This window comes from Melozone crissalis, unplaced genomic scaffold (assembly GCF_028551555.1).
Source record: "Melozone crissalis strain CALT ecotype California unplaced genomic scaffold, PUWL_Pcris_2 ptg000111l_1, whole genome shotgun sequence".
Classification (NCBI taxonomy): domain Eukaryota; kingdom Metazoa; phylum Chordata; class Aves; order Passeriformes; family Passerellidae; genus Melozone; species Melozone crissalis.
In genome coordinates, this window is record NW_026535888.1 from 7,699,216 (window position 1) to 7,718,131 (window position 18,916).

Consider the following 18,916-nt stretch of genomic DNA (forward strand, 5'->3'; position numbering starts at 1 on the left):
CTGGCCCGGCTCTGACAGGAGACAGGAAATGAGAAATAATTGAATCAGTTCCTACAAATTGGTTTGTCTTGGATGCAGTGTGAGGGATGGGGAAGGGCCTGGGCTGTGTCTGAGGCTTGGAGAATTTCTGTCTCCACCAGAGCAAGGTACAGAAGAATGCCATTAATAATTGCAGCCCCGGGTGCTGGGAGCAGGGGGAGGTTGATGGGATGGGCTGCTCTGAGGTGATAATCCCAGCCCAATCCATCAGATCCTCTGGGGTGTCGAGGGCTTGTAATAACCTGAGTGGCTCTGGGAATTCTCTCAGTGGTATTTATATCTGGAGATCAGAAATTCATCAGCCATCAATGCCCAGTGGTGATGAGGGCAAGAACAGAGCAGAGATTGATTTTTTTTTTTTTGGTGCTTTCTGAGGATTTTTGTTGCTGCTGGTTCTCAGGTTGTCTCTCCTGTGCTGTTGGGGAGTTTTGTTACCTCAGGAAAAGAGGGATGGGGCAGCTGGGCTTGGTTTTGTTTTCCATGTTTCAATAGAGCCAGAGGTTGTTTGGCTCTCATGCTGTGGAAATAAACCCGGCCTATCATTATTAATTATTGTTAATTAAATAATAATTAATCATTATTAATTATTGTAATTACGTGTTAAGAGCTTTCCCTGGGGAATTGGGCCTTACCTGGGGAGGTGTCAGACTCGTGGAACTCTTTGATTCCCCTCTGAGTTCCAGCACAGCCAAGGGAGGATCCCAGAAGGTTCAGCCGGTGGGAAGCTCCCAGGATGGTGCCAGTGAGGGCAGGGATGTGCTCCAGCCCCTCAGGAATTGCACATCCACAAAAACCTCCGAGGGCTCAGCTGCTGCTGCCAGCCCCACCCTGGGGAGGGCTTGAGATCCCAAAGGGGCCATTTCTCCTGGAAAATCATCCCGCTGCTCCCCACCAGGTTCTGCTGGAGCTTCTCCTGGAGCTTCACCTGGAGCTTCTCCTGGAGCATCTCCTGGAGCATCTCCTGGAGCATCTCCTGGAGCTTGTGTTGGAGCTTCTCCTGGTGCATCTCCTGGAGCTTCACCTGGAGTATCTCCTGGAGCATCTGCTGGAGCTTTACCTGGAGCATCTCCTGGAGCTTCTGTTGGAGCATCTCCTGAGGCTCCTCCTGGAGCTTCTCTTGGAGCATCTCCTGGAGCGTCTCCTGGAGCTCATTCTGGAGCTTGTCTTGGAGCTTCTCCCGGAGCATCTCCTGGAGCTTCTCCCAGAGCATCTCCTGGAGGATCACCTGGAGTTCATTCTGGAGCTCATTCTGGAGCTCCTCCTGGAGCTTCACCTGGAGCTTCTCCTGGCACTGGCAGCGGGGCTGTCCAGGCTGGCTGTTGAAGGTGTTTGGGGATCCAGTGTTGGTGTTGAAGGAGTTGTTCCATCATGTGCTGGATTCCAAGTTCCCATCCCAAATCCTCTGGAATCCAGGCCCTTCCTGTAACTGCAGAGCGTCATGGGGCCGGCCCTTGGATGAGGACTGGGGAATTGGGAATAGCAGGCAGGGTTCAGGATGTCCAGCCATGGATGGGTATTCCTGGCACTGGAGAAGAGAAATCAAATATTCCCTGCAGGGCTGGAGCTGCTGGAAGCTCCAAAATGTTTGGGTCTCTGTTGCTAAGGGATAAATGCTGGGGATAAACACAGATCCTGACCTTGCCAAGCCCTGGGCCCCTCCAGGGTGGGTTCAGCCCCTTCTCAGAGAGGGGCAATCCCCAAGGAAAGCCTCTCCAGCCTGTGCTGGTGCACAGGAAGTTTTCTTTCCTTTCATCATCCCTAAATGAGCTCCCGTGGAGCCCCCAAAGCTGAGGGAGCAGTGGGAGGGCAGAGGCAGGAGGTCACTGCCGGAGCATCCCGGCCAAATCTCCCAGCAAAACTTCCAGGAAGAGGAGCTGAGCCCCCATGGGACAAGGAAAAAACAAAAGGATGTGACAAAGCAGACAGAGCCCAGAGGAGGGGTCTGGTCTGAGCCAGTTTTGTGGCTCATTTGTACAGAAAAATCAGTGTTTCCCATTCCATCCCTTAATAACAGCATTGCTGGAGCTGCCTGAGGCTGAGGGGAAGCTGGAAGTGACCACAAATCCCTGGATTACACCCCTGGGAGAAAGGAGCTGAAGTTTTTGAAGTTTGCTTGAATGAGGCAGAGGCACCAGCGAAATCTTTTGGGTCATAGGAAATACTTTAAAAATTTGACACAAATGAGGGCTGGAAATTCCCTTCAGTCTCTGGGAGTATTTAGGGTATTTAAGGGGATCCCTGGCCAGAGAGTGAGGAAACATAAGGATCCTGGAGGATCTGTGGCCACCAGCACCAGTGAGCAGGGGCACTGGGTCAGAGGAAGGCTCTTCAAGTCCCTAATTTTATTAAAATAAACTGATTCAAATAAATTCTATTCCAATGCCATGTTCTGTAGCTCTGACTGCAGTTCATGTCTCACCCACTGCAGTGAGTGACAACAGGCTCCTCATTCCTCCTTGCAGGGATTTCATGATAAAATGCATTTGTTGATGTTAAAAAGAATAATATAAATTTGGAAATATTGCATCACTTAGAATTATGGAATCATGGAATGGTTTGGGTTGGAAGGGAACTTAAATCTCACCCAGTGCCTTGGCAGGGACACCTCCCACTGTGCCAGGTGCTCCAGCCTGGCCTTGGGCACTGCCAGGGCTCCAGGGGCAGCCACAGCTGCTCTGGCAATTCCAGCCCAGCCCCTGCCCACCCTGCCAGGGAACAATTCCCAATTGCCAAGATCCCATCCAGCCCTGCCCTCTGGCACTGGCAGCCATTCCCTGCCTCCTGTCCCTCCATCCTTGTCCCCAGTCCCTCTGCAGCTCTCCTGGAGCCCCTTCAGGCCCTGCAAGGGCTCTGAGCTCTCCCTGGAGCCTTCTCCTCTCCAGGGCAGCACCCCCAGCTCTCCCAGCCTGGCTCCAGAGGGGCTCCAGCCCTGCAGCAGCTCTGGCACCTCCTGTGGATTTGTTTCCATAACTGACCTCAACTCTGAACAATTTATTCAGGAAATTCAGGATCTCTTCAGGGTAACAAGTGCCAAAGTGAGATCCTGCAGGGAGGGCAGGGTGCTGGGAATAAAACCTGGAATAAGGCCAGGAGTGAGAGGCAGGATGAGTGACAGAGGGACAAGAGCAGCCTGGAATTAAATAAATTTCATTTTTCATAGCATATGGAGCAGGGGCTGCAGGAGGAGCTGTTGGAGAGCCAGGGGTGGCTGTGTCACCCCCAGGCATTGCTGTCACCCCTCTGGAAGGTGCCCAATCCATCCTGGGGGGAACAAAATGAGTGAGACCCGTCATCTGTGGGGATTTCTGTGCCAGACTTCCCCTGTGAATATTTTATGAATCAGCTGGATGAGTCACTGGTTGTTTTTTCCTTTTTTTATCTCGTGTTTCATTCGGTTTCTGTTTGATCTTGCAAGGCTGGAGCAGTGCCCAGGGCAGGGGGTGCGTGCTCACAAATATGAACTTCAGTGCCGTGGTCCAACCTGTCTGACTGCTGCTGGGGAGGCAAAACCACCCCAATAAAATAGGAAAAAAATGAATTAAATGTGCTGGGAATGTAATCTGGGACAATTTTTGAAGAAATCTGGTTTGGAGGAACTGGATTACACTGGGAAATTATCCTTACCAGTGAACAGAGGAGGTGTTGGCACAGATGGACACTGTAAGCATAAGGACAATACATAGATATTAATACAATCACAAATTAAAGATCTGTTAAAAAGAAATCAGAATATTTTCATATATAAAGAATCTTAATATTTTTAACCAAAGTACATAGACTTTCATAGCATATGGAAGCATGTTTCATTCACATATTGTAGTTTCATGATATTGTATTGTATGTGCAGCTATGGATTAATTTCAAAAGCATAGCTATGATGCAGTTATATGAAATAAAATATATATTATTTCATATTAAAAATATATTCTATATATTTAAAATTCATAAAACATATATTATAATAATATATAATATATAGCATATATTAAAATATTTTCTGATAATATTTACATATTTATTATTAAAATATATATTTATAATGAAATATATATAATACTAATATATCTTTTAAAATATAGCTATAATGAAGCTATTATAAAATAAAATATATATCTAAATAATATATAGCAAATATATAAAAGTACATTCAATATATATTATAATAATATATTTATATATTTATAATAAATAGAATATATTTATTCATAGCATAAAATATGTATTATAATAATATATATTTAAAATATAGCTATGATGCAGCTATTATAAAATAAAAAATATATTATAATAATATATAAAAATATATTTTAAAATATATTAAAATATCTTTCGTAATCATATCTATTTTTAGATTTATCAAAAATATAGATTATTATAATATATATTTCAAAATATAGCTATGATGTTATAGCTATTAATTGCTATAGCAATTAATCACAGCTATGTGTAGCTATGATTAATTTTAAAAATGCATTAGTCCAGAGTTATTATCAGCTTGATTTAATAATGTACAATTTTGCATCAGCAGTGATGAAGCTTTGATTTATCCTCAAAACATCCAAAAAACACTGTCACACCCCTGGCATTGCTCTTTGCTGCATTTCTTTCACCCTCCTTCTGTCCCTGTGGTGTTGATTTGGGGTTGATTTGGGTTTTGGGGCTCTGCAGGAGTTTCGGTTAATTAGGGTTCCAGGGCTTTGCAGGGACGGATTGAGGAGTTTAGGTTAATTTGGGGTTTGGGGGTCTGCAGGAGTTTGGGTTTAGTTTGGGTTTAGTTTGGGGTTTGGGGCCCTGCAGGAGATCTCTGGTCATTGTGTGGCGTCATCTGGGGACAGGGACACTCAGCCCAGCCCTCAGACAGAGGCTGGGGAAGCTCCTGCATTGCCTGTCTGCTCCTAAAATTGGGTTTAATGGGGGAAGCCCAGCAGGGACTAATTAGTGAGTGCACACAATTAGTGCAAGCCCGCTTTTGTTCACGCTGTGGTGGCTGAGGCTCACACTGCACTGAAATCCTCTCACCTTGCTCTGCACTGCCATTTCCCCTTCCTGCTCCCCTCTAAGTGCATTTGAGCCAGGTTTGCAGTCTGGGGCCCTGTGGGGCTGCTGGTGTTCTGTGAGGTTTGTGCTCTGCAGTGGCAGTGCCAGTTAAATGATTTCAGCAGGGATATGACAATTAAATGATTTCAGCAGAGAGGACAGAGCAGCCCTAATGAGCAGAGCTGCAATTCCACCTCTGTGAGAGGAGAAGGTGCCACAACCCCAAACTGAACCATCCTCCACTCAGGCATGACGTTGGGGAGGAACATGGAACTGGTTTTGCTTTCTTTTCTGTTTTTGCAGCTTTCCATCCACACCCAGCTCTGCTTGGGTTCATTGCACTCAGGGTCCCTCCTGGACACCCCACACCCCTGCAGGGGCAGCTCCAGGGTGAGGGATCAGGAACAGGGTCAGGGATCAGGAATGGTATCAGGGATCAGGAAGAGGGTGAGGAATCAGGAACAGGATCAAGGATCAGGAAGAGGGTGAGGGATCAGGAACAGGATCAGGAACAGGATCAGGAACAGGATCAGGAATAGGGTGAGGGATCAGGAACGGGATCAGGAATCAGGAAGAGGGTGAGGGATCAGGAACAGGATCAGGAACGGGATCAGGAATAGGGTGAGGGATCAGGAACGGGATCAGGAACAGGATCAGGCACAGGAACAAGATCAGGAACAGGGTGAGGGATCAGGCATGGGGTGAGGGATCAGGAACAGGATCAGGAACAGGATTGAGGATCAGGAACAAGATCAGGGACCAGGGACAGGGTGAGGGATCAGGAACAGGATCTCTCCTTTACCCTGTCAATGTGTCCCCAATGATGACAGTCACCCCTTTACTGTCTGGGTGTGTCCCCCATAGTGACGGTCACCCCCTCACCCTGTCAATGTGTCCCCAATGGTGACAGTCACCCCCTCCCCACATGGTGTGTCCCTGGTGCTGGGGCTCCCCCAGCTCCCACCCTCCCCTGCAGTTTCCAGCAGGTTCTGGCTATAAGGATCCTTTATTCCAGCCAGGCAAAGGCAGATTTTGTGCCAGCTCCTCCCAGGTCCATCCATCCCCAGCTTTGTTGTGCTGCTGTGGTCGTGCCTTGTTTGTCTGGGTGCAATAACCCTGTCTGGAAAATCAGGATGCTGGAGGGTTCATGGTGCTTTTAGAGAGCTGGAAATGCCATTGTCTGACAGGAATCCCTCTGCTTGTCCTGGTGGAGCTTGGCACCAGCCAAGGGACATCTCAGGGTTAGTGTCTAGCCTTGAGGACACACCTGTGTGTCTGACATCCTCAGCTGCAGGGATTCCACAGGGAAAGCTGAGGAATTCTGCTGCACACTCAGGTTCAGAGTGGTCATTTTGTACCAGGGAGCTGTGAGGGAGGCAATTAATGATCAGTAATTAGTGGCACTGTGGGAGTTACACATTTATCTGGCAAATTTTGCAGGAGACATAAAGCAGAAATGAGATCAGTTAATCCCAGAGCAGCCTGTCAGGAATGTCCCAAGGATTCAGCCAAGCCAGATGAGTGGGCAGCCTGGTGACAGATGAAATGTGCCATCAACAAACCCAAAATCTGACACCAAAGGCAAAAACTCCGGAGCTGGACTCGGTTCACTTGCCAGGGAACCAAAACCAGGAGCTCAGGACAGGGATCAGATATCCCATTTCTCTTCCTGTGCACCCAAAATCCAAAAAGCAAACAAAGGATTTGATCAAATGTCAAAACCAGTCGAGGAAATGCTTCTTCAGTTGCTGTGAAAGCCTCCAGGGGTGCTCTTTGAGACAGCATCAAGCTTCAAATAATGAAAATTCACAGAATTAAGGCTAATTTTTTTAATTTTATAATTAAAATGTAACCACTATGCCCAGGCTGTGACCAGCAAGGTCACACCAGCAAAGCCTTTGCAGGGCAAGGTAAAATACTGGTGGAATTTAAAAAAAACTTGAAAAAGGAAGCAAAGAGGGGAAGGAGTGATTCAGCCATGAGCAATGAGTCCCCCAGAAACCTGCTATGCCTCCCTGCCCGCCAACCACCAAACTTCCTTCCCCCCTGGCTGTCCAAGGGTTGATCCTGTGGTTTCCAGCCACATGGAGATTTTGGATGTGCCTCACAGCACTGAGGGGAAGAAAAAAAGAAGTGTTTGTGGCTACAAATGATGGTCAGGAATTTGTAAGAGCCAATCCTGAGAACTGAAGCTCCTCGAGGCTGGGAGGCAGTGAATGCTGCATGGGGTTGGGTTTCAGCTGGAGGGAAGGAGCTGAGACAGAGCCTCCTCCAGGTTTGTGTTTTCCCATTTTCGGGTTTCCTGTGCTCCTGACAGGGATTTTGGGCCCATTCTGGGGGTGTCAGGTCTCTGGTGCTCAGGGTTGTGGTGCTGTCCATAGGGGTTATAGGATGAGGGAAGAGATGAGAATCTTGACTCCATGTTGCAGAAGGCTGATTTATTATTTTATTATATATATTATACTAAAAGAAAATTATATACTAAAAGAATAGAAGGAAGGATTTCATCAGAAGGCTAACAAAGAAAGGAAGGATAATAAAATCTTGTGACTGCTCACAGCCTCAACACAGGTGGCTGTCATTGGTCATCAAGTAAAAACAATTTCACATGCTGGGTAAACAGTTCTCCAGATCACATTCCAAAGCAGCAAAGCATGGAGAAGCTGAAGCTTCTCAGGAGAAAAGATCCTAATGAAAGGATTTTTCAAAAAATATGTCAGTGACACAGGGTGACACCAGCCCTGCCGAGGCTGTGCCAGCTCCTCCTGCCCTGACAGGGGTTTGCAGTGCTGGCCCCAGATCTGCCAGCAGGAAACACCAAAGAACCTTTCAAAAATGCACCAAAGAGTTGGATTTTGATTTCTCTGTGTGTGTTTGAAAGGATTTTTCCCTAAATCAGTGTCTGGGCTTGTGATGGCCATTAACCCCTGCGTTCCCAATCATTCCAGTGTGGAGGAGAGCATGGCACTGCAGGGCTGGGAGCTGCTAAGGATGGGATTAGGATGGGCTGGTTTCGGGATCTTTAGCTTGTCAGAGTGACCCCAAGAAAAGTTCGAAAGTCTCTTTTCCCAGCCCGGCGCTTGAAGAAGGAGGCAGGGCTCTTCATTTCTCGGTCTCAAGGTTGTTTAATGTTTCTTATCTATAAAATATTTTCTCCTGCCCTGCCGAGGTGCATCCAGCAGGACAGTTCCAGGCACTCTGCCTGCCCCCAGGGTGTTGTTATGTCTTTATACTAAAAACTACGTGTACAATGTTTACAATTACTTCCCAATACCTATCACCTATGTTAGACAGTGAGCTTCTGCTCTAAACCAATCTAAAACTGCCAAAATCACAGCAGAAGATGGAGGCCAAGAAGAAGGAGAAAGGCTGGACACACCCAGATCCCTCCATCTTGCCTCCTGAACCCGCATACCAAAAACCCCAAAATCTACTTTTCCACCCCATGATAACTTCACTAATATTCTACTTAACTGTTGTGGCTTGCTGATTTTCATACAAGGTTGGTAATTTCCTCCATGGGTCATAATCAAACCCACAGGTGTTTTGGGCTCTGTGCCAGGGTCTCTGAGACCCCCACCAGGGGTCTGGGCTTCTCAGGACAGCCAGAGGAATGCCCTGGGTCCTGGCAGGCTGGGATAAGGATGGGATTAGGAATTCCTCAGGGCTCTGGAAGAGAAGCCCAGATTGCTGCCACAAATCCAGCTGTGGTTATGCCCAGGTCTGCCTGCAGCAAACCCTGGTGGAGCAGGGAAGTTCCTGTGCCAGGGTAAATCCTCACATGGAGTGAGCTGTTGTCATCCTCCTTTTTCAAGTTTTTCTGATGTTCACATTCTTGTAATAAACTTTCTCACACACTTTATGTAAATAACTTATTGTTTTGCATTCTTTAGTGGAGGAGGAGAAATTTGATGGACTGTTGGTTTGTCCAGTGTCATTGGAGAGGTGACACTGTCACCCTCCAATCCACTGTGACTTTTGGAAATCTATAATATATAATACATTATATATATATATAAAATAGATATAATATAATATATATATAAAAGCTATGAAATATAATATAAAATTTATATTATATTATATTATATTGTATTATATTATATTATATTATATTATATTATATTATATTAGTTAAATATTCTATATTCTATATTATATATTCTATATTATATATTATCTGAGCTATAGATGTTGCAGTCAGAAATTAAACTTCCCTCTTTTTTACCTTGAGAGAGCTGCATGTCCACATCATGTTATTTTGTGTCCTGGAGTGACAAGCTGTGCCTGATTTATCTTTCTGATGCAAATCAGATGGGCACAGGAGCAGGGAAATGGGATCACACTGAAGGAATTACGTCCATAAATCTATTGCAGCCCTCAGAGCAGGCAGATGGCATCTGCAGAGCCTTCTCTGGGTTGTGGCACTGTCACCTCCTGCTGTCTTCTTCCCCTTTGGCTTGGTGTTCCTTGAGAGGAATTTGCTTTTCCTCTCCCCTCTCCCTGCCTGTTTTCCACATGCTTTCAGGGATCTGTAAGGGAATATCTGTGCTGAAGCTGGCAGGGTGTCAGATGAAGTGCAGTGCCTGATTCCAGATTCAATCACATGGCTGCTTTAATGCAGCCTGATGGCTTTAATGAGCCTGAGGAAGGGACACACAAACATTTCTGCTGGCTTTAATGAGCCACACAAACATTTCCACGGGAGGCTGGAATGAAGGGCAGTGCAAGTCCAAGGCTGGTAAAGGAGCACTTCCAGGTTTGGAATGGCCAGGTGGCTCCCAGCACACTGACAGGCAGCAGAGGCGGAGGAGGAAGCCTGCAGTACAAACCTGAACTGAAAAAAAATCAGGATTCCTGATTGCTTTTGCTCCTTCTGCTACTTTAACACTGCCTGAACAAAGAAGGGACAGGAACCATCCCTGACAAACCTGAGCCCTGGAATCCTTTATGGCTAAATTGAGATATAACTGGGCATACTGGGATGGAGACTGGGGCACTGTGGGAGCTCTCCAGACACCAGCTCAGTCCCCTCTGGCCAGATGAGAACCTTGTGATGATGGGTGTTGATGCTGGGTGTTTTTAGGGTTTTTTGGGGGGTTTGGATGGTTGGGAATGCAGGATGGGGTGGCATTGGCGTGACTTCAGTCCCAGCAGACAAAATGAAGTATTTGGGCCACCAGGTGACCCTGGTGATGACCTAGAGAACTCCTGCTGATGCTGAAGGACAGGAACACAAACTGTTGGACACCAAAGCCTGGTTTGTGCTACTGGTGCAGACTGGGGCTGTCTGAATGCCCAAATTTCCTGTCTTTCCTTTAATCCGTGTCCAAAGCTGAACCTGTGACCTCACCCCTGAGCTCAGGAACAGCTCAATCCCCTCTGAGCATCTCAGGAGCAGCTCATGCTCCTCTGACCCTGGTGATGATCCAGAGAACTCCTGCTGCTGCTCAAAGACAGAAACACAAACTGTTGGACACCAAAGCCTGGTTTGTGTTACTGGTGCAGATTGGGGCTGTCTGAATGCCCAAATTTCCTCTCTTTCCTTTAATCTGTGTCCAAAGCTGAACCTGTGACCTCACCCCTGAACTCAGGAGCAGCTCATTGCCCTCTGAGCATCTCAGGAGCAGCTCACCTCCCTCTGAGCACCTCAGAAGGAGCTCAGTCCCCTGTGAGCATCTCAGGGGTCCCAGGGGTCCCTGCAGTGGGACTCACCCCCTTCCCACCCCACCCTACTGGCAGCTGAGAGGGGTTTCCATGGGTGCATCCTGTGCAGGCCGTGCCATTCCCATCCTCTCAGTTCTGGGCTGGTCTTTGTGTGATTTTTAAACTCAGTTTTAAATGAGCCTTGTTTTTTTACATTAGAAACACATAAGTTTTAGTATTTATCATATATTCACTCACTGAAGTGCTCAATCTATTGCAGTGCAGCTGTTTCTGCTCAAGTTTCTCCTTAGTCTGGCTGCTGTTTTCTCACCCTTCTGGTTTGGAATAGGCTTCACTGGGAAGTCACTAAAACCTGACTGATGGTGTTGGATGCCTTTGGATCTCCCATTAAGAGGCTTTAGACAGCCTGATTTTTCCAGGGTGGATGTTTGGAGATTTCTGAAGACCAGACTTAATTCCTCCTGGGTAGAAAAATGACTTGCAAGAAGTGCCATGCTTCAAAAATTTGGCCTCTTTAAGATCTGAGGGGAGCAATTTGATGTTACCTTATTCTCCTTGTGCTGCAAGTACAGGAAATTGCAGCCTTCATTTGCTGAGCAGCAGGAGGCTCAAAGATTTGTCTCAGTCTTATAAGGGTTGTTCAACCCCCCCATCCTGCAGCCTTCCCCATGCACTCATGCCTGGACAGAAAATCAAATCTGTGATGGGAAGGAAGGATGACCAATCTCATTCTCTTGGGTAAACCTAAATCGTGATCCTGTGCCAAAGATAAAGGAGCCTGGAGTCTGCAGGGTTTACATTCAGTGGTAGCAGAATTAATTTATTAGAGAAAAGGATGTTTTCTACTCATTGTGTCATTCTGGGTGTTTCATTCAGGCTGTGCAGGGCTCACACGGGGGTTTATGGCATTGGTGACATCTCAGGTGGCTCTGGCTGCAGCCTGGAGGGTGGGAGATGTGTCCCAGATCCTATGCCAAAGATAAAAGAGCCTGGAGTCTGCAGTGCTTGCATTTAGTGGTAGCACAATTAATTTATTAGAGAAAAGGATGTTTTCTTCTTTCTGTGTCCATTCTGGGTGTCTCATTCAGGCTGTGCAGGGCTCACAGAGGGGTTTGTGGCATTGGTGACATCTCAGGTAGCAGCCTGGAGGGTGGGAGGTGTGTCCCAGGAGCTTTGGCTGGGATGAGTTGTCCCAGCACCTGCAGAGGCAGCCTGGGCATGTTTGAAATGACAGGGACTGCGAGGCAGCTGGGCTGGCCTGGGACAAACCCTGTCCAGCCTGGCCTGGGCCAAACTTTGTCCAGCTTCGCTTGGGCCAAACCCTGTCCAGCCCGGCCTGGGCCAAATTCTGTCCAGCCTGGCCTGGGACAAACCCTGTCCAGCCTGGCCAGGGCCAAACTTTGTCCAGCTTCGCTTGGGCCAAACCCTGTCCAGCCCGGCCTGGGCCAAATTCTGTCCAGCCTGGCCTGGGACAAACCCTGTCCAGCCTGGCCTGGGCTCCTCAGTTTGTGGTTGAGGATGGGGGACACCATCCTAGTGGGGTGTCCTCATGACTTTGTCCATCCTGCTCTGGGCCGAACCCTGTCCAGTCTGGTCTGGGTGTCTCAGTTTGTGGTTGAGGATGGGGCACAGCAGCATATTGGGGTGTCCCCGTGTCCCAGCTCAGTTTTGGGCTCTTGGTGGTCACAGAGCAGCAGATTCAGGACATGAAACCATCCTGGACATGTCTGGAAGCACCTGGGCACGAGCTTTGGGTGCTAATTCACAATTAGCCTAATTACCCAGAGCTACCAAACAGCAACCAAGACCTGTGGTGTCAATAACACTCTGAACTAACCCAGCAAAGTTGTGACTTCTTCTGTTGAGGTGGGAATCTTCTTTTTTTTTTTTTTCTTTTTTTTTTTTTCCCCTTTATCACGCCACCTGTTGCTCATAGGTACAAATCAAACGAAGAGTATGTGTATGTGCGAGGCCGTGGAAGAGGGAAGTATGTTTGTGAGGAGTGTGGAATTCGCTGCAAGAAACCCAGCATGCTGAAGAAACACATTCGCACGCACACAGACGTCAGGCCGTACGTCTGCAAGTACTGTAACTTTGCTTTTAAAACCAAAGGTAAGCCACAGCCAGCTGCCAGCTCCTCTGCTCAGGGTGCTGGCACTGCCAGCCTGCTGGGGGCACCCACAAAGGGCGAGGGAAGGCATTGCCAGGGGCTGGCAAAGCCCCCCAGTTGGAGGGAGGGGGATGAGGGAGTTGGAAATTGGTTGGTGTTTCCAGAAGAGCATCCCTGCCATCCTCCTTGTGCTTGTCCAAGGAGAAAGTCCTGAAATGGAGCTTCTCTGGCAGGGCTTTCTGAACAAAACCAGGAGCTCCAGGCTGAGCCCCTGGATCCAGGCTCTGGGGGGCCTCTCCTGCTGCTCTGCCCATTCTCATCCTCTGCAGTTGCATGTGGCTTCCACATTCTCTGTATCACATCAAAGGACCTTATCCCTAAAGGTTTTCATCCCAGGACATCGAGCCATCAATGCCACCAGGTGTGCTCTGCCATGGCCTCAGTGAGGGTGTCAGGGTGAGCTGGCAGGAGCCTGCAAACCACAGGCAAAATAAAACTTCATTCCATGAGAAATGGGGAATGGGACCTTCCAAATGGGCCAGAGGTGCCTTTAACTTCTTGTAGGGGTCTGGCAGCGTGGGTTGGACAAAACTCTGATGGCAGCAAGTCTCGGGATAAGGCAGCAGCAAGTGTGGGGCTTGGGTTCTTGGTTACAGCTGGACAGAGCTCAGGGAGCCTTTGGACAATGCTTTTGGGCACATTTAGGGGGTTTCAGGAGCTGTCTGTCTTGGTTTGGAAAGACAGGAGTCTACTAAGGAAGGCAGGAGCTTCCCCTGCAATGGAGAATGTGAACCCTCCTCACCCCTCTGAATTGCTATGAATTTTAAATTAAGGGGCTCTCAGGCACCAAATATGGGAGCAGGAATAACAGTTCTTTACTAGGGAAGGGAAAACAATAAAAGGACAAAATAAACAATGCAGTGAACTAAACCAACACTGCCAGAGTCAGAACCCAACCTGACACCCTGTGGGTCAGGCTGTTGGCAGCAGTGCCATTGGAATTGTGGCTCAGCCCTCCTGCAGTGTCAGGGCTGCTTCTGCTGGAGCAGGGATCCTGGAGAAAGGTGCAGTCTCTTCCTCTGAAGATCCAGGGGCAGAGGCAGCTGCTGTTCCTCTGGGCAATCCAGTGCAGAAGCTGTGCTGGTGTTCCAGAATCTCCAGATTCTATCTGGGTAGGAATGCTTGGCTCCTCCCTCTGGGCTCCCATCTCCCAATGGGATGCTGTAGTTCTTATCAGCCATGCAGGACATTCAATAGCTGTTATCAGCAGGTGTCCCCTCCCGAGGGAGGTGTGAATGTGGTCACTCAAAGAGACAGATAAGGCAAACTGCCCACTTGACAAAAAATAATCTGCCATACAGATGGTTATAGAAAACATCTTGCATTGCAATCTGGAACACTGTCCCATGCAGGAGCTGGACTGGGTGATCCCTGTAGGTCCCTCCCAGCTCAGGAAGTCCCAAAACACCCATTGTTGTCTGTGGCTCCATCAGTCTCAGAGGGTGGCACAGCTGGGAGGGCTCAGTGCCCAAGAGGAGCCAGTGTCACCCAGGCAGTGGCACAGCCTGGCTGTAGGAGGGCAGTGTGCTGTGTGTGCTCTGTGGCAACCTGTGCTGCCCCAGGGAGACAGAGCAGGACAAGGAAGTGACTCAGGGGTGTGATGGTGTTCACAGGGGTTCTTGGATGAGGGAAGAGATGAGGATCTGACTCCATGTTTCAGAAGACTGATTTATTATTTTATTATATATATAATATTAAAACTATACTAAAAGAATAGAAGAAAGGGTTTCATCAGAAGGCTAGCTAAGAATAAAAAAAAGAAAGAATGATAGCAAAGGTTTGTGGCTCAGACAGAGAGTCCGAGCCAGCTGGGCTGAGACTGACTATTAATTACAAACATCCAACATGGGCCAATCACAGATGCACCTGTTGCATTCCATAGCAGCAGATAATCATTGTTTGCATTTTGTTCCTGAGGTTTCTCAGCTTCTCAGGAGGAAAAATCCTAAGGAAAGGATTTTTCATAAAAGATGTCTGTGACACAGGGGGGGCAGTGCCTGGAGCTGGTGGCTTTGCTGGGAAGGCTGGCGGGGATTTCTGGGTGCCGACGTGCTGGGGGTCACTGGCTCTGGGGCAGAAAGGGAAGTGACACTGAGTTTGAGGCCAGATTCTCATGCTGCACATCCCAGCACCGGTTCTTCCTCTCCCTCCCATCCTGGAGCTGTTTCTGATTCATTTCCTTTCTTGTCCCCTCTTGCTTTGACTTCGTTCCGAGGTTTCCCTTGGGGAGCTGAGCCCACTCAGCCTCTCCCATCACCTCACCTCACTCCCACCATGCTTCCGTAGGGCTTCTGCCCAGGGTGATGGCATCAAACCATCCTCTCCACCACCTCTCTGGCTGCTTTGCTCTTCATCTCTGCTCCCTTGAAGGCCGCAATCTGTCAGCTCTGGCTGCACATGGCAAACAGACCCTTCCCTTCTTCTGCTTGGCATGGCCAAGGGAGCATGGAAATGCTTCCTTCCTTCCTTCCTTCCATGGAACAAAAATCATCCACACTCTGCTGGGAATTCAGTGGCAAAGCACCTGTTTGCCCATGGGGGGCATGGAATGGGCAGAACTCCCCTGGATCGGAGATTTATGGAGAAATGGTTGGGATTTATGGCTGCATGGTGGTGACTTGGAATTGCATGAGAATGGTTCTTTTCTGGGAGGGATGAAGGGCACAGCCTGAGGCATGCTCAGATTGCCCAGAAATGGGAGAAAAACTCTTTAGGGGGCACAAGGAATTCTGGAAGAGTTGGGAAGGATGAATGCACAGCCCTGGAGTGTGCTCAGACTGCCCAAAAATCGGACAAAACTCTTTGGGGGGCACAAGGAGCTTTGGAACAGCTGGGAAGGGTGAAGGGCAGAGCCTGGGACATGCTCAGACTGCCCAGAAATGGGACAAAAGCTCTTTGGGGGGCACAAGGAGCTATGGAAGAGGTGGGAGGGATGAAGGGCAGAGCCTTGGGGCATGCTCAAAGTGCCCAGAAATGGGACAAAAGCTCTTTGGGGGGCACAAGGAGCTCTGGAAGATCTGAAAGGGGTGAATGAACACACCCCAGGCTGTGCCTGACGTCCCCAACATGGGACAAAAGCTCTTTGGGGGACACAGGGAAGTCTGGACAAGTTGGGAGGGTGAGGGGCAGAGTCCTGGGGTGTGCTCAGAGTGCCCAGAAATGGGAGACAAAATGTTTGGGGGGCACAAGGAGCTCTGGAAGAGCGGGGAGGGATGAAGGCAGAGCCCTGGAGTGTGTTCAGACTGCCTAGAAATGGGGGAAAAGCTGGTTGGGAGCTCTGGAAAAGTGGGAAAAAGCTCTCTGTGCGTTGACAAAAGCATCAGCTGGTGATGGAGAGTTTGAGATCACTTAAAAAACCACCGGCAAGGGCAGGAAGAAAATCCTTTTTTTTTCTTTAGCTCATGCCCCTGCCAGTGATTTTTTAAAGCAATTTCAAACTCTGCTCCTAACAAGTGACCCAGAGGAGCAGGGGGGTGCAGAAACTGCTGTTCCCAGCTCATTTCAGAGGGATTTGTCTCATTTTGGCTCCCCCCTGGGCTGGCTGGGGTTGGCAGCCCCAGGCATGCAGAGTGCAGGAGCTGCAGCTCTCCCTCCTGCACAAACACGGAGCTTTTTTAGAAATCAGCTTTCCAGAGTTAATTTTAGCCTTCAGCATCAGCTCCAGGGGGAGGTCTGTGGAGCTGGCTTCGTTTTGGCTGGGGTAGATCTCTCCAGCATGATCTAATGCTCTAAACTCTCCAGTAGGCTGGAAGAAGTTAAATGGGATTTTTTTTATTATTATTATTATTTTTAATGAGGAGATTTATCTGGTTAAAATGTACCTCACCCCCCCACCCTTCCCACTCTAGAAAATCCGTGTCTGTGTTCCAAGGACTGGGAAAACTTTTGCAACAGAAAATGCTATAAATATTTCCCCTTATTCACTAATTTGCTGCTTTTTGTGCCTTTCTGTCACTGGAAGCAAAGCTGTTCTTTTGGCTTAGAGAACTGCAGGGAAATTTTATTTTTTTTATTATTTTAAAGCAAATCCATGAGATTAATTTTGGGTTTTTTTGGTGTGTGTGCTCGTTTAGCTGATGGGAACAACAGCCTTGGAAATTTGGTTTGCAGAGATTTGTTTGATTTGGTGTTTCTGGAGCAGATCTAAAGGTGCCTCTTTAATGAGGTGTCTCTCCCTCCCCTGCGGTGCAGCTTTGTGCCTGTGGCCTCCAGGAGGGTCTTTAAAGGAGGCTCAGCAGCTTCTGCATTGTTTTCTGGGCAGGAAGGAAATAAGAAAAAGCTGGTTTCCCTTTCAGGAAGGTTGGGGAGAGCTTTTCCCTTCCCCTCTCTCGCTGCTGCTGGGATGAGGGGCAGTGCTGGCACATTAATTCCCTTTTCCAGTTGTTATTATTATTATTATTATTATTATTATTATTATTATTATTATTATTATTATTATTATTATTTTCCAGTTATTTTCTGTCCTCCCTCAGACCCATATCACCCTCTCAAAGGGTCCTGATTGCTTCCAGTGCCCTCAGAAATTCTGGATAAAATGTTTGGAGCAGCTCTGAGGTCAGGAGGATGAGGAGCTCCACTTTAATTTAAAAGGAGATGTGTAAAGGACACTGCTGGCTGGAGATCCCCCATTTCACACTCTGTGCCACTCACCCTTCCCAGACTCCAGACAGCTCAGACAGAGCCTTCAATAAATTCATTTTCAGTTCCTTAAATCCCTGACAGCACTGAGGGTACTGCACATGTGAATATATTGAATATATTAAATTAAATGGATTAAATGCATTCCCCCCCAGCCCTTAAAGAGCTGCACGGTTTGTTGTTATTGCAGCTCCAGCAGCCTGAGTCTCCTCTGGAAAGCACAGCTGGGTGAATTCCCTGCTGGGAGAGCAGAGCACAGGGATGGGCACATCCCCAAAATACCCCAAAAATCCTTTGAGGGGCTGAGCATCCCTGGGTGCTGTCCCTGTGCTCCTGGGGACATCACAAACATCCCCTGGGATGAGGACAGAGTTATCCCCAGGGATTTCCTGCCTGGACATCCCATGGGATGTGAGGCAGGAACAGAAAATGTCCCAATGGAGCAGCCAGGAGATGAAACACTGAGCAAAAGGGCTGTGGAACTCTCCAGAAAGGTAAAATATCCAGGAATCAGGGCTGGAAACCAAGGATTGGAGACCTCCAGGGAAAAATTCAGTGGTGTTTTCTGGAGCCAGTGAAGTCATTAAAGTCTCAGCCTCACTGGGAATTCTGCTAATTTGGAAATCTGCACATCCTGGGCACCTTTCTGGAATATCAGCTTTTGGCTGGATAGGTCTGATCCAGGAGGTGGCTGATGTTTTATGGCCTGTGTGGATCCAGGCAGGCTGCATGTGCAAATTCATTCCTTTAATCCACATGTCAATAAGGATAAAAGATAATAATCGATTTTCTAAAAGATTGAACTCCTCTGCCCAATGAATTCTGTAAATGAAAGCTTTCCTCCTCACAAAGTCTCACCTGGGGACATCAGCTCCACAACGAGGCCTAAATCAAGGCCTGTGCATTATTTACATCCCACACAAAACCTGGTTCAAGGATTTATTTGGCACACAGAATATCTGTTATGGCTGATTCTCTATGTGAGGGCATCCCCCAGCACAATCACAGAACCAAGAATGATTTGGGTTGGGAGGGACATTAAATCCCATCTGGTGCCACCCCAGGGACACCTGCCACTGTGCCAGGTGCTCCAGCCTGGCCTTGGGCACTGCCAGGGCTCCAGGGGCAGCCACAGCTGCTCTGGCCACCCTGGCACAGCCCAAACCTCTCTAACCAGGCCTTGCCAGCCTACAAACCCCCTGTGGCAAATGGCACTGGGGGCACCTGCAACCAGCCAGGAAATCATTCTTTCCTTTCCTTTCTCCATTTGCTGCAATGGGTTTTGGTGCTGGTTTCCATCCTTGATTGAGGAATGTGAATGCCAGAGTGGTTTGGGTGGGAAGGGATCTTCAATGGCAGCTGATT

At 48.1% G+C, this 18,916-nt stretch overlaps 1 protein-coding gene across 2 annotated transcripts in view; it reads left to right on the forward strand.

Moving 5' to 3' along the window:
* Positions 1–18,916, forward strand: part of HIVEP3 (HIVEP zinc finger 3) — a 297,820-nt gene that overhangs the window by 261,757 nt on the left and 17,147 nt on the right. For both annotated transcript variants that reach the window (XM_054292448.1, XM_054292449.1), the window contains one exon: positions 12,680–12,855. In XM_054292448.1, coding sequence (XP_054148423.1) covers positions 12,680–12,855 — 176 coding nt within the window. The remainder of the gene's footprint in view (positions 1–12,679; positions 12,856–18,916) is intronic.